This window comes from Canis lupus, chromosome 25 (genome assembly GCF_011100685.1).
Source record: "Canis lupus familiaris isolate Mischka breed German Shepherd chromosome 25, alternate assembly UU_Cfam_GSD_1.0, whole genome shotgun sequence".
NCBI classification, from domain to species: domain Eukaryota; kingdom Metazoa; phylum Chordata; class Mammalia; order Carnivora; family Canidae; genus Canis; species Canis lupus.
In genome coordinates this window covers 45,218,282-45,237,873 of record NC_049246.1, presented here as the reverse complement: position 1 = coordinate 45,237,873, position 19,592 = coordinate 45,218,282, and the positions used below count along the sequence as shown (strand labels likewise).

Here is a 19,592-nt window from a genome sequence, read left to right as displayed (position 1 = left end):
GGATATAAGATCATACTCAAAAATCAATTTATTTGGGAGTGCCTGGGTGGTTCATTTGATTAAGCAGGAGCTGGCTGCTCTTGATTTCAGCTCAAGTCATGATCTCACTGTCTTTGGATAGAGCCCCTCAATGCGGGGGAGGGGAGCCTGCACTCATCAGGGAGTCGGCTTCAGGATTTTCTCTCCCTCTGCCATTCCTCTCACTTGCTTGTACTCTCTCTCTCTCTCAAATAAATAAATAATTATTTAAAAAATTGTTTGTATTTCTATACAGTAGCAAGGAACAATTTGAAATTGGAATTTTAAAATGCCATTTGAATAGCATCAAAAATATGAAATACTTATGAGATAACTCTGACAAAAGATGTGAAACACTGTATCCCGAAAACTAAAACATTAATGAGAAAATTAAAGAAAATCTAAATAAATGAAAGGATAAACCATGTTCATGAATTGGAAGACCCAGAGTTGTTAAGATGTCAATTCTCTCCCAAATTGATCTATAAATAAATTCTATAAATAAAAATTCTATACAATCTCAATCAAAATCCAAGTAGGCTTTCTTTTGCAGACATTGGCAAAATGATTCAAAAATTTATATGGAAATATAAAAGATCTAAAATAGCCAAATTAACTTTAAAAAATTGGAGATGGCATGGACTGCATACATATATCTCCCTAACATTCATATGTTGAAACTCGACCCTAATGTGATGGTATAAGGCAGTGGGGTTTTGGGAGGTAATTAGAATTTTTTTTAATTAAAAAAAAAAACAAAAAACAAAAAACAAAAACAGGGCAGCCCGGGTGGCTCAGCGGTTTAGTGCCGCCTTCAGTCCAGGGCCTGATCCTGGAGACCTGGGATCGAGTCCCATGTCAGGGTCCCTGCATGGAGCCTGCTTCTCCCTCTGCCTGTGGTTCTGTCTCTCTCTCTCTCTCTCTCTCTCTCTCTTTCTCTCATGAATAAATAAAATCTTTTTAAAAAATAAATAAAAATAAAAAATAAGAAAAAAAAAATTTCCACCATCCTGCTGTCTATATCAACCAAGACCTTTTCTGGGATCTGATGAGCATTGGCATTAGGCGCCTAAACCAGTGTTCAGTTTATCCCACAGCACCAGTTCTGCTTACCAAAAGTGGCCCATTAGGCACTTGCCCTCCATGCCAGCAAGCCGGGCTTCTTACCCATTTAAAGTTTGAAAATAGGTTGAAATTGTTTGGGCCGATAATTAGGATTTAGATGAGGTAGTGGGGCCCCCATGAATGGAATCAGTGCTTTTATGGGCCAACAGAGACCTTGTTTTCTCTCTCCTCTCTGCCATGTGAGGATACAAGAAGTCATCAGACTGCAACCCAGAAAAGGGCTCTCACCAGAACCCAGCCATGGTAGTAACCTGATCTTGGAATTCCAAACTCTAGAAGTTGACCATAGTATTGTGTCATAGCAGCTGAACTGACTGAGACAGAGGGCTAACACTTCCTCATTTTAAGACTTCTTGTAAAGCTAGAGTAATCAGGTGTTTCATAAACAGATCATCGAAACAGATTAGAAAGTCCAGAAAGAAGTCTGTAGATATATGAACAACTAACCCTTTACAGAGATGCAAAGGCCATTCAGTAGAGAAAACATAGCCTTTTCAACAATCCAATATCCATAGGCAAGAAAGTAAGAAAAGACATCAGCTTTGTGGTATTCTTCTCAAAAATATCTACAAATCTGGTCTCATGATTTTTTAAAAAAATCGGACAAACTGAAATTGAGGGGCATTCTACAAAATACCTGACCAATACTTCTCAGAACTGTCAAGGTCATCAAAACAGGGAAGTCTGAGAAATTGTCACCATCTAGAGGAGACATTATAACTGCTTCTCCTCCTCCCTCTGCTGCTCCCCCTGTTTATGCTTTCTCTCTTTCTCTGTCAAATAAAATCTTTTTTAAAAAATAAAAAATATAAAAAAGGAGAATCCAGGGCACCTGGGTGGCTCAGTCAGTCAAGCACCTGACTTTTGGTTTCAGCTCAGGTCATGATCTCGGGGTCCTATGATCGAACCCCAAGTCAGGCTCCATACTCCGCAAGGAGTCTGCTTGAGATTCTTTCCCCTTCCCACTCCCTCTTCCTCTGCTCTTCCTCCTGCTCATGCTCTCTTTCTTTGTTTAAAATCAATCAATCAATTAAGCAATAAGGTAACTGTTCATAGTAGTCTCTTCTGGTCCTTCATATTTCTGTGACATCCATTGTAATACCTCCACTTTCATTTCTTATCTTGTTCACGTGAGACTTCTCTGCTTTTTTTCCTTAGTTCAGCTGAAAATTGGTCAATTTTGTTATCTAAAAACAACAACAAGTCTAGGTTCAGTGATCTTTTCAGTTGCCTCTTTAGTCTCTTTTCCCCCTATTTCTGGCCTGATCTTTGTTATTTCCTTCCCTCTGCTCATTCTGGGCTCAGTCTGTTCTTTTTCTAGTTGCTTGACGCATAAGTTAAACTCCTTATTTAAGATCTTTCTTTTTTCTTAATGTAGGTGTGTATTGCTATGAACTTCCCTCTCAGGACAGCCTTTGTTACATCCCGTACGTTTAGGCAGATTGTGTTTCCATTCTCATTTGTCTCTGACACTTTTTAAAAAAGATTTATTTATTTACTTATTTGAGAGAGAGAGAACAGGAGAGAGGGGCAGAAGAGAAGGGGAAAGAATCTCAAGCAGACTGCCTGACCAGTGTGGAGCCTAATGCAAGGCTCGATCTCACAACCTCTTAGGATGTATTATAACAAAGTCAAAATATAACAAGTATTGGAGAGGATGTAGGAAAAGTGAATGTATATTTGTACATTGTTGGTGCAAATATAAATTGTTATAGCCGTTAAAGAACACAGTATAGAAGTTCCTCAGAAAATTAAAAATAGAAGTACCATATGCCAGCAATCCCACTTCTGGGTATATACTTAAGGAAATGAAACCAGGATCTTGACAATGTGTCTTCATTCCCATGTTCATTGTAGCACTATTCACGGTAGCCAAGATATGAAAACAACCTAAATGCCCACTGATGGATGAATAAGTAAAGAAGATGTGGCTATAGATATAGACACAGATATACATGTGTGTCTGTGTCTCTGTCTCTGTGTACATATATGTGTGTGTATGCATATAGAATGGAATATTATTCAGTCTAAGAAAGGAGATCCTGCTATTTGCAACATGGATGGACCTGAAGGACAGTGTGCTAAATGAAATAAGCCAGATACAGAAAAACAAATATCACCTGATCTAATTGATATATGGAATATATATGCAGAGGGTCCTTGACTTAATGACAGTTCAACTTTTGATTTTTTGACTTTATGATGGTGTGAAAATGATATGCCTTCAATAAAAATCTTACTTTCAGTTTTGAATTTGGGTCTTTCTCAGGCTAGCAATATGTAGTATAATATTTCTTTCTCCTAATGCTGGATAGTGTCAGTGAGTCACAGCTCCCAGCCAGCCATATGAACACAAGGATAAACAGCCGATACACTGACAACCAATCTGCAGCCATATAACCACTCCGTTTTTCACTTTCAGTACAGTGTCCAATAAATTACATGAGATAAAAAAAAGAGATGATTAAAAAAAAATTACATGAGATATCCAACACTTAATTATAAGATATGCCTTGTGTCAGATGATTTTACCAAACTGGAAGCTAATGGAAGTATTCTGAGCACATTTAACGTGGTCTAGGCTAACCTACGGTGTTCAGTAGGTTAGGTGTACTAAATGCATTTTTGCGGGTTTTTTTTTTAAAGATTTTATTTATTTATTCATGAGAGACAGACAGAGAGAGAGAGAGAGAGAGGCAGAGACACAGGCAGAGGGAGAAGCAGGATCCCTGCAGGGAGCCCAATATGCCCAATATGGGACTCAATTCCGAGATGCCAGGATCACGCCCTGAACCAAAGGCATAGATGCTCAACCACTTAGCCACCCAGGTGTCCCTTAAATGCATTTTTGACTTATAATATTTATCAGGACATAACTCTATTGTAAATTGAGGAAGATCTTTATTTTTTTAAGACCTCATAGTAACAAAAATGATGGTTATGGTAAGCTTGAGTGTTGGAGTAAAGGGGTGATTTTTCAAAAAGTAGAATGGTGATTGTCAGGGGTTGGAGTTTGGGGGTTACGGTAAATTATTATTTAACGGGTATAGAGTTTGTTTTGCAAGATGAAGAGTTCTAGAGATGGATAATGATTATGGTTGCACAAAATACATTATATTTGATTTTTTAAAAATTTTAATTTAGCGTGTTAAAGTGTACATTACATAAGATTTAACATTTTAACTGTTTTGAGGTGTTCAATCCAGTGACATTAAGTACATTCACACTGTGCAACCCATTAACTCTCTATCCTCCCTTCCTCCTGGTTCCTGGAAACCATGTTCTATTTTCTAATTTTCTCAGTGTGTCTAATCTAGGTAGCTTATAATAAGTAGATCATACAGTATTTGTCCTTTTGTGTCCCTTTGGTAGTATGTATCAGCATTTTAAAAGGTGAATACTATTTCTTTACATGCATATACTACATTTTGTTTATCTGCTCATCCATGGAAGGACATTTGGCCCTGAATTTCAATCAGGAGAAAGTTAGATCCTGGTGAGTATTGCCTGATGCGTTCCTCCCCATTACTGTGAAGTGATAGGTTAGTCAACATCATCCACTTCTCTGGGGGAACTAACACTTTCTGCATCACTGGATTTGTGCTGCTTAACTTATATACAAATTCCACATGCAAGGAAAGACTATCACTCTGATGATACATCATATTTTTACTTTTTATCTCTCTCTTCTCTACCCACTTTGCCCTCCTAAAGGGTACTTCTTGTGTCCCAGTCAGGAATTATATTCAGCTTTGAACACCAGAGACACCACCACACAGTAACTTAAATGACACCACCACCATACTTTTGCTCTTGGAGAAAAGAAATCAAGAGATAAAAACTCAAGGACTGATAGGACATCAGTTATAATGTCATCATCAATCTAAGTTCCTTCTGTCTTTATACAGTCATCTGCATCCTCATTCTCTTAATGGCTGCCAGAGCCTCAACCATCACATCCACATCTCTAGCAGAAGAGAAGAAGGGACAAGGGCAAAACAATTATAGTCTCTTTTCAAAAAATTTTCCTGGAGGCCCCACCCAATGGCTTCTGCTGTTATAACACCTCACAGGATTATGGTAGACAATTAAATAAATTCATTGTAAAACAGAATAAAGAAAATCTTATTTAAAGTGGAGTCAGTTGAGGCACCTGGGTGGAGTAGAGTCAGTTAACCATCTGACTCTTGGTTTTTGCTCACGTCATGATCTCCATGCTGAGCATGGAGTCTGCTTTGGAGTCTCTCTTCCTCTCCCTCTACACCTCCTGCTCATGCCCTCTCTCAAATTAATTAATTAGAGACTGTTGACCAGAAGGGGGAGCTCTCCTGCTCACCCCAAATCATCAATCGCAGACCCCAACAGGAAGAGACAGTACCTTGCATTTCAAGCAGAAAGAAGCCTATGCATTACCACTCCAGTAGGAAGAAGAAGATTATTTCCTTGCCCAGCAACAGTGCAGCCAATGAGAGGCTGCCATAACTCAGCCAATGAAAAGTCACTGTACTTGGAAACTCCAGTTTATTCTCGTGGACTTCTTGTTTATAACAGCCCCTTCCAACTCCCCCCTTCCCTCTATGAAAGCACCGTTCCCCTCTTTTGTTCTCTACTTGCCTATGGTTTTGCCATAGCTTCCATGTCTGGAATAGAATATAATTTTCTGCTATTTCCAAATAAACCCATTTTTGCTGGTAAAATAACTGACAGTTTTTGTCTTTGAGGTTACCCAGACATAAACACACTTACTGCCATGTGTGCTATTGGTGCTGTGTAAGAGCTATCTATCATTATTACTCATTGGCTGGAAGTGTGTCCCATGATGACTCAGAAAGGGAGATCATGCCCCCTATAACATTGGGGGTCTGTTGGTATGGAAGAAGAAGAGAAACATATTGGACAGGCTGGTAACTGTGCTGCCACAATATCTGTCTCACTCTTTGTAATATCACCAGTGCTAGACACAGGGCAAGGGCTCATTAGTATTTGCAGAAGGAACGAAGGGAAGGAAGTAGAGAGGATGACAAACCAGCAAGCAGGTGACTGGCTTTAAAGAGGCAGTGTAGAACCAGTGGTTAAGAGTGCAAACCCTAGAGCCAGATCACCAGGACTCAAATCTTAGTTAGAGATTTACTGTGTAACTTTGTAGGAATTGTGCATCTCCCAGGACATCAGTCTCCTCCCCTATAGAATGGGAATGATATCAGTTCCCACCATGGGGCATCGTTATGAGAATTAAATGAGATAATGCATAGAAACTATCTGCAGTATAAATGCTCACAACTTTTTAAAAGCATCATTGGGCACCTGGGTGGTTCAGTTGGTTAAACATCTGCCTTCCGCTCAGGTCATGATCCCAGGGTCTTGGGATTTAGCCCCACATGGGGCTCCCTGCTCAGCAAACAGTCTGCTTCTCTCTCCCTGCCCCCAGTTGTGCTCTCTCTCTCTCTGTCAAATAAATAAAATCTTTAAAAATAAATAAATAAAAGTATCATTAACCTTTCTTGCACAGCACCTCACTTAGTTGAAATACTGGGTGAAACCTTCATGAGCCCAGAGTCTGGTCAATACTTTTATAGGTTCAACTCAAATTTTCTGGGGAGCAAATAAAGGATTTAAAATTTCACCATAAAGGAGTGCCTGGGTAGCTCAGTCAGTGAAGCATCCAACTATTGATTTCAGCTCAGGTCATGATCCCAGTGTCCTGGGATCAAGCCCAGCATCAGGCCTCCACTTTGGTATGGAGTCTGCTTGAGAATTCTCTCCCTCTCCCTTTGCCCCGCCTCCCATTCACATGCACTCACATGTGCTGTCTCTGTCATAAATAAAAAAATAAATCCCTAAAAAAAAATAAATAAATAAAATAAATAAATCCCTTAAAAATTCTGAAACTTCACCATAAACTACCAAACCATATATCAGTATTATTAATGATAATGCAACTAATATTTTTAATGTTAACTGCCATAGGGGCAACAGGACAGATAAGGTACAACCATCCCTGACTTGGAGATACTGACACAATGATCAGATGTGATTTTGCCAGATTTATGGGTTACAAGAGAGTTACATGTAATCCTGAAGTCTTAATGAAAGAAAAGGTCAGATCTTGTTTAGAGATCTGGAAAACTTTTATGGATGAGTTAGAATTGGAGACAGGCTTTCACTGAAGGCAAGGAAGGAAGGGTCTGGGAAGACAAACATCCCTCACAGAGAGGACAATGTGAATCAGGTCACAGAAGCAGGAAGGCAGATGGCACACTTGGAAACACGTTAACTAGAAAACAGAGAAGTGTTGAGAAATACAGCATGAAGAGTGTTGGGACCACAGTGGACTAAGAACATCAAAATGAGGAGTTTCTACAGTAGACACTGGGGTAACACTGAAGTTTCTGGGTAGAAAACGTGATCTCAGGATGGATCTCATAGTGATGTAGTATAGAGTGGGACAAATAAATGGGATTCCACTGAGAAGGCTGTCGTCCTAATGTAGCTGAGGCTCGGTAAGGGACTGATGGGCAGAGAGAGAAATGAAAGAAGCAGTGTCCAGGCCACACTTTGAGTCACAAATGGTTGACTTCATGCACAAAAGATTAAATTTCAAGTATAGCTGCAAGACTTTGATGCTGGATGAGGAGAAGGATGGTGATGTTAACAGGCCATTCACCCAACAAATATTTATTAAAAACCTATAAAGAGGGGCACCTGGGTGGCTCAGTCAGTTAAGCGTTGGCCTTGGGCTCAGGTCATGATCCCAGGGTCCTGGAATCAAGTCCTGTATTGGACTCCCTGCTTAGTGAAGAGCCTGCTTCTCCCTCTTCCTCTGCCCCTCCCCTTGCTTGTGCATTCTCTCTCTGTCGAATCAATCAATCAATCAATCAATGCAAGCCTGTAATGAGCCAGGAAGCGTTGAGGAGGCTGGGATACAGCTCTGTAGAACAGAGAGCCTGTGTCTTCCTGGAGCTAACCTTCTCACATTCATTCTTGGTCAGGGAATGGAAGGTTGAGGAAGATCTACTTTTAGGAAGAGAGGTATGAAGCACAGCAGGCAACGGAGAAGCAAAGGGTAGGATAGAATGCCAAGGAGCTGTGGGGCAGAGTCATAAAGAGGAGGCTGCCAAAGTACCCGAGGGATGACTGGTGATTAGTGGGAGCAGCCACCCCACAGTGGCTTCCTGTCCTCGACCAGGAGCCTCCTAGCTGGTCCTGTCCCCAGCACTTTCCCTACCAACACTTCCTTAACAGTGCAGCCATGAGAATCTCCCTAAAATCAATGGTCTAAGTACAAATCCCTGAGGATTCACCTGCCTTGCCACCGCATCTATGACCACAGCTGTTCTCAATCCCTCCAACCTTTCGCTGAAATAAAAACGATGCGTTCTCCCTGTTTTGCTCCTTCATTCCTGGATGGAGACTGGACTGGAACAGGGGAGATGCCAGAGTAGAACCTAAGGAGAAGCCCGTGAAATAGTTCACTAAAGGTGTTGAGGTGGGGCGAGAGGAAAACGTGAGGTTTTTATGGACTCCTGTGTAGGCTTCTCGGAGCTGCTGCAGACAAAAGAAACACTGAGGATGTTGCACAGGTTTAGGGGCACCTGGAACACGTTTCACTGGTGACACATTTGGAAAATGTCTTTGGAAGAGCGTGGCAAACTTGAAGCCCTACAGTTTCCAATGTTTAGGTTAACGTGCCAAGAGACAGTTTTGGAGGGCGAACAGTAGTGGGTATAAACTCTAAAATGTGGGCAGCCCGGTTTAGCGCTGCCTTCCGCCCAGGGTGTGATCCTGGAGTCGTGGGATCGAGTCCCGCGTCGGGCTCCCTGCATGGAGCCTGCTTCTCCCTTTGCCTGCGTCTGCCTCTTTCTCTCTTTCTCTGTGTCTATCATGAATAAATAAATAAATAAATTAATTAATTAAAATAAAATAAATCTAAAATAAAATAATAAAATAAAATAAAAATAAAATAAATAAAATAAAAAATAAAATAAAATAAAATAAATAAAAATAAAATAATAAAATAAAAAATATATAAATAAATAAATAAAATAAAATAAAATAATAAAATAAAATAAAATAAATAAAATAATAAAATAAAATAAAATAAAATAAAATAAATAAAATAAATAAAATAATAAAATAAAAATGAATGCGTGCGTCGCGGGCCGCCCGAGAGGACCCGCACCGAGCCCTCCCATCCCTGGACTCCCGAACTCTGCGGGCGAAAGAACTACATTGCCCACAAGGCCTCGCGCGGCGGGCCGGCGCTCCCGCCGGGCATCCTGGGAAACGTAGTGCGCGCCTTCCATAAATGGCCCCCGCCAGCATGGCTGCGCCCAGTTGGGGCGCGTATGTTTGTTTCGAACGTGGGGTTGGGCCGGCTCGTGGGGCTGGGCTGGAGGCAGTAAGTGGGGCTCGGCAGTGGGGCTCTCGGGGTGGGGCCGCGGGAGGCGCGGGGGCGCGGTGGGCGGCACGCCTGAGGACGGTGGGGCGAGGGGCTGCCTCGGGGGGTCGGGTCAGCTGTCCCCGGCCCGCGGACCCTGCGCCTCCTCGCGCCCCTGGGCCCCGTGGCGGCCTGCGGGGCTGCGGGGCTGGAGGGCCTGGGACGGGGGGAACCGCAATCCAGACCACGAACTCGAGGCCGGACTTCCAACCAACTTCCATTTTTTGTGCCTCCCGAGGAACGGGTTGCAAAGGAATATATTGCATTTCAGGGCTTCCTGTCCCTTAGGACCTGTGCTGGGCGCTTTGCATTTGCCGTCTCCCAGGGGCCCTCCTGCTCACGGGAGGGGGCGTGAGCGGCCGCCGTTGGCATCACCCCAGGCGTCACCCCAGGCCAGGCGGAGGCCCTTGAGGCTCCTGGGTTGTATCGGCATCCCCCACCCCCACCCCCACCCCCACCCCCACCCCGGGAACCTCTCCTTGGGGCTCTCCAGCTTCGGGATGCAGTACTCAGCTGCTGTAAAGAGGAGTTTGTTCCATTTCATCCCTTTGAGTGCCATAATCTGGTGCAAGAAGTGAGAAGCTGAGATTTCAGGATCTGATTGATGGTCCCCAAGCCCTTGTCAACAACCCTCAAGAGTCTAGGGTTTGGCTTTGCCACCCCGGCGGGACAGGACAGGAGGTGTAAAGAGGGGTTTTTTCTTTCTTTTTTTTTCACCAGGGATATATATCAATAGGATTTTTTTTTTTTTTTGGTAAAAGCAGCTGTTTATTATTATTATTATTATTATTATTATTATTGTGAGCCAAACCCTGTGCACCAAGTGCCTTTCTTAAAAAAAATAAATAAATAAAAGTCTCTTGTTGGGTTTAAATGACCCTGCATGGTAGGTCATTTAAACCCATTTGACCTATAAGAACAAAGGTTTAAGTGACTTGCCTGAGGTCACGCAGGGAGTGTGGAGCACAGATGAGAAAAATCGAGGTCTTGCGGTCTCCAAAGCCCAGACCTGATGAACTTTCTGATGGAAGCTCCCACATATAATATCGGGAGATGTGTGGAATGTTTGTAGGATGAGTGAATAAAGAAGATGTGGTCTATGTACACAGTGGAATGTGACTCAGCCATTAGAAACGACAAATACCCACCATTTGCTTCGACGTGGGTGGAACTGGAGGGTATTATGCTGAGTGAGATAAGTCAGTCAGAGAAGGATAAATGTTATATGGTCTCATTTGGGGAATATAAAAATAATGAAAGGGGGGCAGGCTGGGTGGCTCAGTGGTTTAGTGCTGCCTTCAACCCAGGGCGTGATCCTGGAGACCTGGGATCGAGTCCCACGTCGGCCTCCCTGCATGGAGCCTGCCTCTCCCTCTGCCTCTGCCTTTGCCTCTCTTTGTGTCTCTCATGAATAAATAAATAAAAATCTAAAAAAAAAAAAAAAAAAAATAGTGAAAGGGAATAAAGGGAAAGGAGAGAAAATGAGTGAAAATATCAGAAAGGGAGACAGAACATGAGAGAGACCTAACTCTGGGAAACGAACAAGGGGTGATGGAAGGGGAGGTGGGCGGGGGGTTGGAGTGACTGGGTGACGGGGACTGAGGGGGCACTTGATGGGATGAGCATTGGGTGTTATGCTAAATGTTGGCAAATTGAACTCCAATAAAAAAAATTTTTTTTAAAGCATTTAAATAACATGCCCTATTTTTTTTTAAGGGCACTGCTTAGTTTCACAATGTTTGGGGATCTGTTTGAAGAAGATTATTCCACTGTGTCAGATTTTCAGTATGGAAGGGAGAAGAAATTAAAGACCAAAGGGTTGGAGCCACCGGCTCCTAGAGAATTCACCAATTTAAGCGGAATTAGGAATCAGGGTGGAACCTGTTACCTTAATTCCCTTCTTCAGACTCTTCATTTCACACCTGAATTCAGAGGTATGCTGTGTTACATGCTTTTGATTAGTAATATGTACCCTTCTCTCTCCATGTAATCAATTATGCAAAGTTATAAATTATGTTAAAGGTGTGTCCCACGGTATGTGTTCATTGTTGCTAACGTAAGAAATAAATTGGTAATTCTCTCTGTAAGGGAATGCGAAGCTTACATTACCTTAAATATATTCTGTGCAATCACAGTAATTTGTAGTAACAAACAAATAAGGCAATGGATTTCTAATGCCTATAATTTCACATACAGCATAAAGAGTTTTGCCTGCCTTCGTTATCGTTATGCTATTTGTATTTCTGAGTTTTAAAATTTCTCTAAAGTAGTAAACGCTCCAGCCAGAGTTACCCAAAAGAATTCTATCCCGCCTTTTGGAGTGGGGATGGGGTGTCATTTATACAGTCCACAATCATTGATCAGCAATTCTGAAATCCAGGACATTGCAACATCCTGATCTGAACTTGTTTGGTGTTGGAACCTGACCTGATGTGAGGTTGTTTATCTCACTTAGGTGGATATTTATATGTTTATAATAGGAATATTAACTCTTTGATTAATGGATACTGTTTTTCCCAGTCTCTGCTAGGATGTAATGTTAACCTATATGACCCCTTCTTCATATTACCTTTCTAAAATCTTGAAATTCCAGAGACCAAGATGTTAGACGACGGACCGTGCATAAGGAACAGAAACACACTCATATTAGCTCAATTGAAAGGGGGATTTACTGTAAGAATATAGGGGAATCTCCTTGAAATCACCTATAGGAAGCCAGCCTGACCTCATGGAACCCTTGATTTCTTGCCCCTTTTTTTCTCTATATGTTTGTCTCATGCCTATCTCTGCAAACTAGCTTCCTCCACAAGGATCTTAGTCTCCGTGAGCCCTTGATTTCACTGTGAACATTATCTGCATAGGGCCCTGATTGGGGCCTTCAGCCACTAAGCTGCATGACTGGCTCAGCTCTCCACAGCATCTCCATATACTAAGGACAGACAATCTGGCTCATCCTGCATCCAGTATCTCATCCCTCTTCCCATCACTACCAAATTCAGCAAATATTCTGACATTTTCTGTTGCTTCTAAGCTTAGAAAGACTTCTCCAGAGATTTAGTAAATATTTACCATTGTCCCCTTCCCAGGGCCAATCTAATGGATTAAACGCATGTGGGATTTCATAATGGTGCTATTGGTCTAGGACCTCATCCTCTCTGTAAAAATACTCAGTTATTCCACCATTAGAAATTTTCAACATAAATTTCAAAAGATTCCTAGGGAGTGTAAAAGTTGTCCAAGTTTTCATATAGTAGAAAAGTAGCCTTAAAAAGAGACTGAGAGGGGTACCTGGGTGGCTCAGTCGGTTAAGCATCTGCCTTTCAGCTCAGGTCATGATCCCCATGTCCTGGGATTAAGCCCCAAGTCGGGCTCTCTGCTCCGTGGGAAGCCTGCTTCTCCCTCTCCCTCTTCCTGCCGGTTTGTCTACTTGTGCTCTCTCTCCTGCTTTTTGTCTCTCTGTCAAATAAGTAAATAAAATTTTTAAAAAGAGTAAAGAGAGACTGAGAAAGGTGTTTGGTGGACAAGCAGTTCAGGTCACAGAGAGGGCCACTGAGCGAGGATAGGGCTGAGTAGAGAGGTCACTGAGCAAGAGCCCAGGCCATCTTACTCTCAGCAAAGGAGATCGTTGGCCAGACATATGGGCTTGTATCTTAGTGTGGCCTATGCATTCCATGTGAGGCTACACATGAATCCTGATGCTTACTAAAGTGGAGATATAATTTAGAAAGGGTAAAAATTAGCGGATACTGGTGGGAAGAATTCTGAAACTTTTTTGGAAGGTATCTTGAGTCGGTAGGGCTGGATTGGGTTCCACTGTACTGGTTCAGGATGGGTAAGAGTAGTGGGAAATGATTATAAAAGTCCTTGTATGGTTTTATGCTTTAACCTTTATGTTTGTAGCTCATTTCTTCCCGGTTCCTGCCAGGAGCTCTAGGAGGAATATAACATTTACAGCAGTAATCATCAGGGTAGCAGTGGTTTTCAGAGGGAGACAGTACCTATCCCATCCCTTCTCTCCCTGGAGTAGGTCAAAGTTTCCTAGTAGGAGTTCCCATCTAGTTTGAGTACAAACTTCCCATAAGATTCACATATGTCGGGCAGCCCCAGTGGCGCAGCGGTTTAGCACCGCCTGCAGCCCAGGGCATGATCCTGGAGACCCAGGATCGAGTCCCACATCAGGCTCTCTGCGTGGAGCCTGCTTCTCCCTCTGCCTGTGTCTCTGCCTCTCTCTCTCTCTGTGTCTCTCTCATGAATAAATAAATAAAATCTTAAAAAAAAAAAAAAAGATTCACATATGTACCAGTGGGCAGCATGCCCAGATTTGGAAGTATAAAACAATTGTGGAGACTGGCCCTGGGTTACCAACTTATTTTTCCAGGTAAGGTCACTACCATCTGTTATTACCTTAACACAGAAATTCTTTTACCAAAAAAAGGAAGGGAGTGGGCTCAGGTTAAAGATGACCTTTTCTCTTGAAAGGAGGGTTGGAAACCTCACATGTGGCTTATAAATGAACACATGTGATACTGTTATATATTGTGTATTTCCTCATGTGGCTTTTGGGACCCACTGCCTTAGACAATGGGAAGCCATCAAAGATTTCTGATGTTTTTATTTTTATAAGCATAGTTTTCCTTTTATAGATCTTTGCTGAAAACTTAGCGTGCTACGTTATGGACTCAGTGGTTAAAAGTAATGTTATCAGGAAGTAAAATGTGTAGAGTAACTGTTTACTGCCACAATCATACTTCTGAATATTTAACAGATTTTATTTACTGGAGGCTTTGGCTTTCTAGAACAGTTTTTAAAAATGAAATAATGTCATTTATGTCTCTGATTCTATGTTTTGTTTAGAAGCTTTATTTTCCCTTGGCCCAGAAGAGCTTGGTTCATTTGAGGATAAGGATAAACCTGATGCAAAGGTATTAAATCTACGATTCACAAGGTCTTTTTGGGGGGGTATTGAAGAAACGTGTTTTTTTTAAGGAAGGAATTAAGTTCCTTAATCATAGAAATTCATAATTTTATCAATTACCGAATATTAATCTTTATTTTCAAAAAGTCACATGGCCTGTATACCGACTAGTAATAGAATCTTCCTTCCAAAAAGAATTACTTCAAATATAGTGCTGCTACTGCTTTATGGACCTAGGTTGGTCAAGAAGATATTTGCAGCTGACCCAACACTAGCCTACCAGAAAATCTTCATGCACGTATTTGTAACAACAGAAAGTAGAGACGGGTGTTCTTTCATTTTGGTATTCTGGAAATAAGCTGAGTGAGCAAATCGTATTTTAAGAACATCTCTAATCTTGTTCTTCCTGGCTTTGAATACCGTTAAGTTTATTGCTTTCAGGCTAAAATCTGCACTTCTTAATAGAAGTCTTCTGTAGTCCGGCCCAGCTCTTCTCAAACCACCTGTGTTGCAAAGAGCCAGTTTTTGAGTATTTCCTTTTGTTCCCAGTCTCTTGCAGATCATACTCTGCAAGATACGATAAAAAATGTGGTGGCAACGTCAAATTGCCGTAAAAGTATCTAAAGTCTTATTCTCACTTTAGCTACAAAAGTCCAGTCTGCCCACCAGGCTCTGAGCATCTTCTCTGCCTGCCCTAACCCTCCCCCTCCCCACACCAAGTAAGGCAGGAAGATGGTGAGGCAGGTGCAGCCAGCCCCGTTCCCCTGTGAGGTATCCAGACTCCACAGTGAGTAGAAGTCATGACCAGGAGATTCCTCACGGGGGTGTGTCTCTGAGAAGTTTCAGAGGAGAAGTGAACTAGGAGAGACTGAAATGACTGGCGGTAATGGATCATGGAGTCTCTTAGGGCCTATGTGGGTGCTCATATTGATCTGTACTGTGTCAAGGCAGAAAAATCCAGATCACTAAAACTTTTTTAGATTGAATTAGAATTTTTAAAAGAAAAGTGAGTCTTACTTCACCCTGTGTAATAGTTACAAACCGTTTCCTGATTGAACTGAATGAACTAGAAGAGAAGAGAAAACTCTTTTGCAGTTCTTTTGAAACATCCCAGGCAACACCAACATTTCATTTAGAAATGCATTTACCTTTCGTTCAGGTTCGGATCATACCTTTACAGTTACAACGGTTGTTTGCCCAACTTCTGCTCTTAGACCAGGATGCAGCATCCACAGCCGACCTCACAGACAGCTTCGGGTGGACCAGCAATGAGGTATGAAGGTCGGCTTCTCCAAGGAGCAAAGTTCTCAGCAACAGAGAGTAAACGCTGGCTTAATAACATTATCTAACCTCTAATTTTTGTCTTAGGATCTCAAGAAGTAGTTGAAATAGTTACTTCCCATGTTAAGTAACTACAAGCCAGAACTTGCTCTGTGCAGGATTTTATGGACGGGTATGATTTGGCATGGGAGAGAGGGTTGTGGGTGCAGGGAGAAGTAACAAGAGCTGGCTTTTACAGCTTCAACCCTTGATAAAGCCTAGTTGGGATACAACATCTGCTACAGAGAAACTGGCATGTATATAACAAACTGCTAATCAGCTCAAAAAGCTGACCGGCAATAATTCTGTCTGCCTTTATGACGTGCTTTTGTGTTTGAGTCTGGGTATCCTCACTGGAACACTTGCTTCAAGCGAAAGGTGCAAACGTTCTTGGCAGGTCTTTTCATTTTCCCTGTCCTGCTCCTCTCTGGACTCTCTTCACTTTGTTCCTGTATCCTCCTGTGTATGGATGCTCTCCCATTTTCCATTGGATGTTTCTAAAGGGTGCTTCACTCTATGCAAACACTGAACATGTCAGCAGTGAGTAAAGGTGCTTGTCAATACTGATAGGCTGCGATTTTTTTCATGGAACCGATGTGTTCTTGCAAAAGAGAGGTGTGGGAGACTATCACAGATATTAAAGAGGCAATGGCAAGAATAAATGTTATATTGCCTTCAAAAATAAAGTTTACACTCCGGTCTCCCTGCAGGGAAGACTCCTAAATCAGATGATGCTGTGGGCTTTGAAGAAAATGGGGTATCACACAGTTAAGTTTCTGGTGTGGAGGTGCTAAGGGTTAATTCTTCCCTTTAAAACAAGAAAGTGTTAAAAATGGCCACTCTGTTGAGATACGATTCACATACAAGAAGATTCACCCTTCAAGGTACAAGTCAGCAGTTTGGTGTATTCACAGAGTTGTTACAACCACCACAGAAATCGATTTTAGAACATTTCACACACCCCTCGAAAGAAGCCCCATACTCTTGGTAGTCACTGACCCCCAGACTCTGGCAACCACTCACCCCCTTTCTACCTTGACGGATTTGCCTGTTCTGGACATTTTGCAGAAATGGAATCATGGGATATGAGATCTTTTGAAACTGACTTCTTTCACTTGAAATCCTGTTTTCACAATTCAAGCCCCTTATATAGTATATGTCAGACTCCATTTTATTGTCAAGTAGTATCTTACTGGAGTGATGGCCACATTGTTTTTTTTAATCTTGTCATCAGCAGAAGGATTTGCCTTTTTGATCCTGAGCTTCCTTTGAGTCACTCATTTCGTACTCTTAGAGCAGTGAAAACCTTACTTATTTATTAATTCCTAAATAAAATCCCTCCAGAAACCTGCTAGGACTGGTAGAGAGGGACTCAGAAGCACCTTTTCCAAACTTAGAATTGTTCAGAAACAGCTTGAAAACTTGCACAAGTTCCCTCCAGAGCCAGTTATACTGGAGAAATTCACATCTTCCAGTGGCTTGTATGTTAACAAACAAGATCCCGAGGCCCACTTTTGCTCCGGATGTCATCCACTTCATCAGCTTTTTTTTCTGTGAAAGTTTTCATTAAAATTGTCCTCCCTTGTGGTCTATACTTCACCTTTCATTGCTACTCTACCTCCTTTCTACCTTTCCTGTCAAAGTTGCTCATTACCTCCACATTCCAGGTTCCTAGAGACACCTCTCTGCTCACCATGGGCTCTCAGGAGCACTCATGCCCCACTCAAAGCAGCAGCTCCCACCGGTTCCCATGACCTCGTCTCCTGGTTCCCCCCTCCCTCCCACTGCTCCCCTAACTCAGCTCTGCTTCTGAGTGTTGGTGGCCTCCCCCAGTTCCCATTTATCTGTCGTTCTGAAGGCGATCAGTCTCTTCTTCACACATAGTTGTGTGACTCATGATGGAGTGAAGCAGGTGCCATCAGAATTTTTCTCAGCTTTCTGTTAGTGGGTCTTTATGTGCGAGCAAAATTCTGGTTCTTCTCAAATGCTGCTCATTCAGATCCCCTGATGTGAGACTTCACCTACGCTGCCAGCTCTTAGAGACTACTCTTTGACCGTTGTGTTTCCCCCGTCCCCTGTGGCATGGCCACGTGCGTGGTGTCCCACACGCATAAAAGCACTTTCCTGTTTTCAAGCGAGTTCAGTTATATGTACACCCTGAATGCCACCTATTCGTATTTTCATTTTGGAGTGAAAATCAGAGTAGCAGTGATCTCTTAACATGGTCTCAGTTCATGTAGCTTAGTCATCCTTATTATTTGATTGAAGCTTGACCTTTGGATTTCTAGATAAGTCTTGTGTTGTTTTGTTTTTTTGTTTTTTTTTTTAACTAATACCACTTTAAAAATCTGTTTTTAAAAATCTGAAGCACCAAATTACATTTAAAAGTTACCTGTTTTATAGGAAATGAGGCAACATGATGTGCAGGAACTGAATCGAATTCTCTTTAGTGCTTTGGAAACCTCTTTAGTCGGGACCTCCGGCCATGACCTCATCAATCGTCTGTATCATGGAACCGTTGTTAACCAGGTTGTTTGTAAAGAGTGTAAGAATGTCAGTGAAAAGCAGGTGAATATGCAAGCGTGTTGTAGTAATAAGTTTTATTGTAAGTTGTAACACACGTACTTAAACCTTTGATCTGTAATACCACATAAGGAGTGAAGTGTTTGTTACTAGAAATAACCTTTTTACGTTTTTTTCTTTTACTGTAATTACACCTCAATCCTCAACTTACAGTCCAGCTTTCTTCATATAAACTGAAAGAAGCAAAGTACTCTGATATTAGAAAATATATTTGGGGCACGTTTATAAGTAGAGATCTATGCCCACATGAGAAAAGCCAAGATTATAGTTGGTGGGGTATTATAACAAAAGTTAATTAAGGAAGTAATAGAGAATACTAAGGGATGTTTACATTGATAAATGTCTATAATTAAATATTGGGTTTCATTAATTAACGTCCCTCAGAAAGTTTATCTGTACGTATGAGTTTATGTTGTCCATTTAATCTCATCGGAAATTAGATATTGGAAATTTGCTCATGACATAAAATAATCTCTGCTTGCTCTATAAATCTTGTACAGCGCCTGTTTGCATCACTGAACAGTTGTCCCTCAATAAAAATCTCTGTTTGTTATGGCAAGAGTTAGAGAAAATTGCTGTGTTTGACTGTATGAGTAAAAACCTATATGCCATTTTCTAAATTTTGCATTAATTGCTTTTTTGAGTATGTATACTTTTTCTATTTTCTATGAAAGAGTTGGGGATAAAAAATGCTTCCTGGTCCTTTTTGGTCCTTTTTGCCTGTTCTACTAGAAGGTTTGGTCAGCCTAGTTTGGAAATATTAAGATGTGTGTTTTTGGGTTACCACATGATTGACTTAACTATAATAATTCACAAAGAAATTTCAAGAAATCATATATATGAAGACACATATTTTCAACATTAATTTTTCATACATACATATTATACATTACATATAAGTGTTGCTTGTATTACTTTAGATTTCCACCATGAACTAGATAGAGTTTTATTATTTTACAGTCCCTGTAATAACTCCTTAGAGGAACGCTAAGCACACACATAAAACTGTGAATGATTTAAGCTTGTCAGATTTTAAGTGTGTATTACTATAAGTAAGTTGTAATTCAAATGTAGTTATAGTAGTGTCGCTAGACTCCTGTTTACAAAATACTCTCCTCTTAATTTTCATAAAAATACCTTTTTATCCTGGCTCAGAATAATTTTTTTCTTAGAACTTCCTTGGTATATCTTAAA

At 41.3% G+C, this 19,592-nt stretch overlaps 1 protein-coding gene across 7 annotated transcripts in view; it reads left to right on the top strand.

The window, feature by feature from the left end:
• The first annotated feature begins 9,410 nt into the window (after positions 1 to 9,410).
• USP40 (ubiquitin specific peptidase 40) overlaps positions 9,411 to 19,592 on the top strand; it is a 77,507-nt gene continuing 67,325 nt past the window's right edge. For 6 of the 7 annotated variants that reach the window (XR_005378843.1, XM_038574233.1, XM_038574235.1 and 3 more), the window contains exons 1-5: positions 9,411 to 9,541; positions 11,297 to 11,514; positions 14,435 to 14,502; positions 15,655 to 15,768; positions 18,219 to 18,383. Coding sequence is in view for 6 of the 7 variants with exons in the window: in XM_038574233.1 (XP_038430161.1) it covers positions 9,489 to 9,541; positions 11,297 to 11,514; positions 14,435 to 14,502; positions 15,655 to 15,768; positions 18,219 to 18,383 (618 nt within the window). In the remaining variant the exon portion in view is untranslated. The remainder of the gene's footprint in view (positions 9,542 to 11,296; positions 11,515 to 14,434; positions 14,503 to 15,654; positions 15,769 to 18,218; positions 18,384 to 19,592) is intronic. The other variant, XM_038574234.1, reaches the window with a different exon arrangement.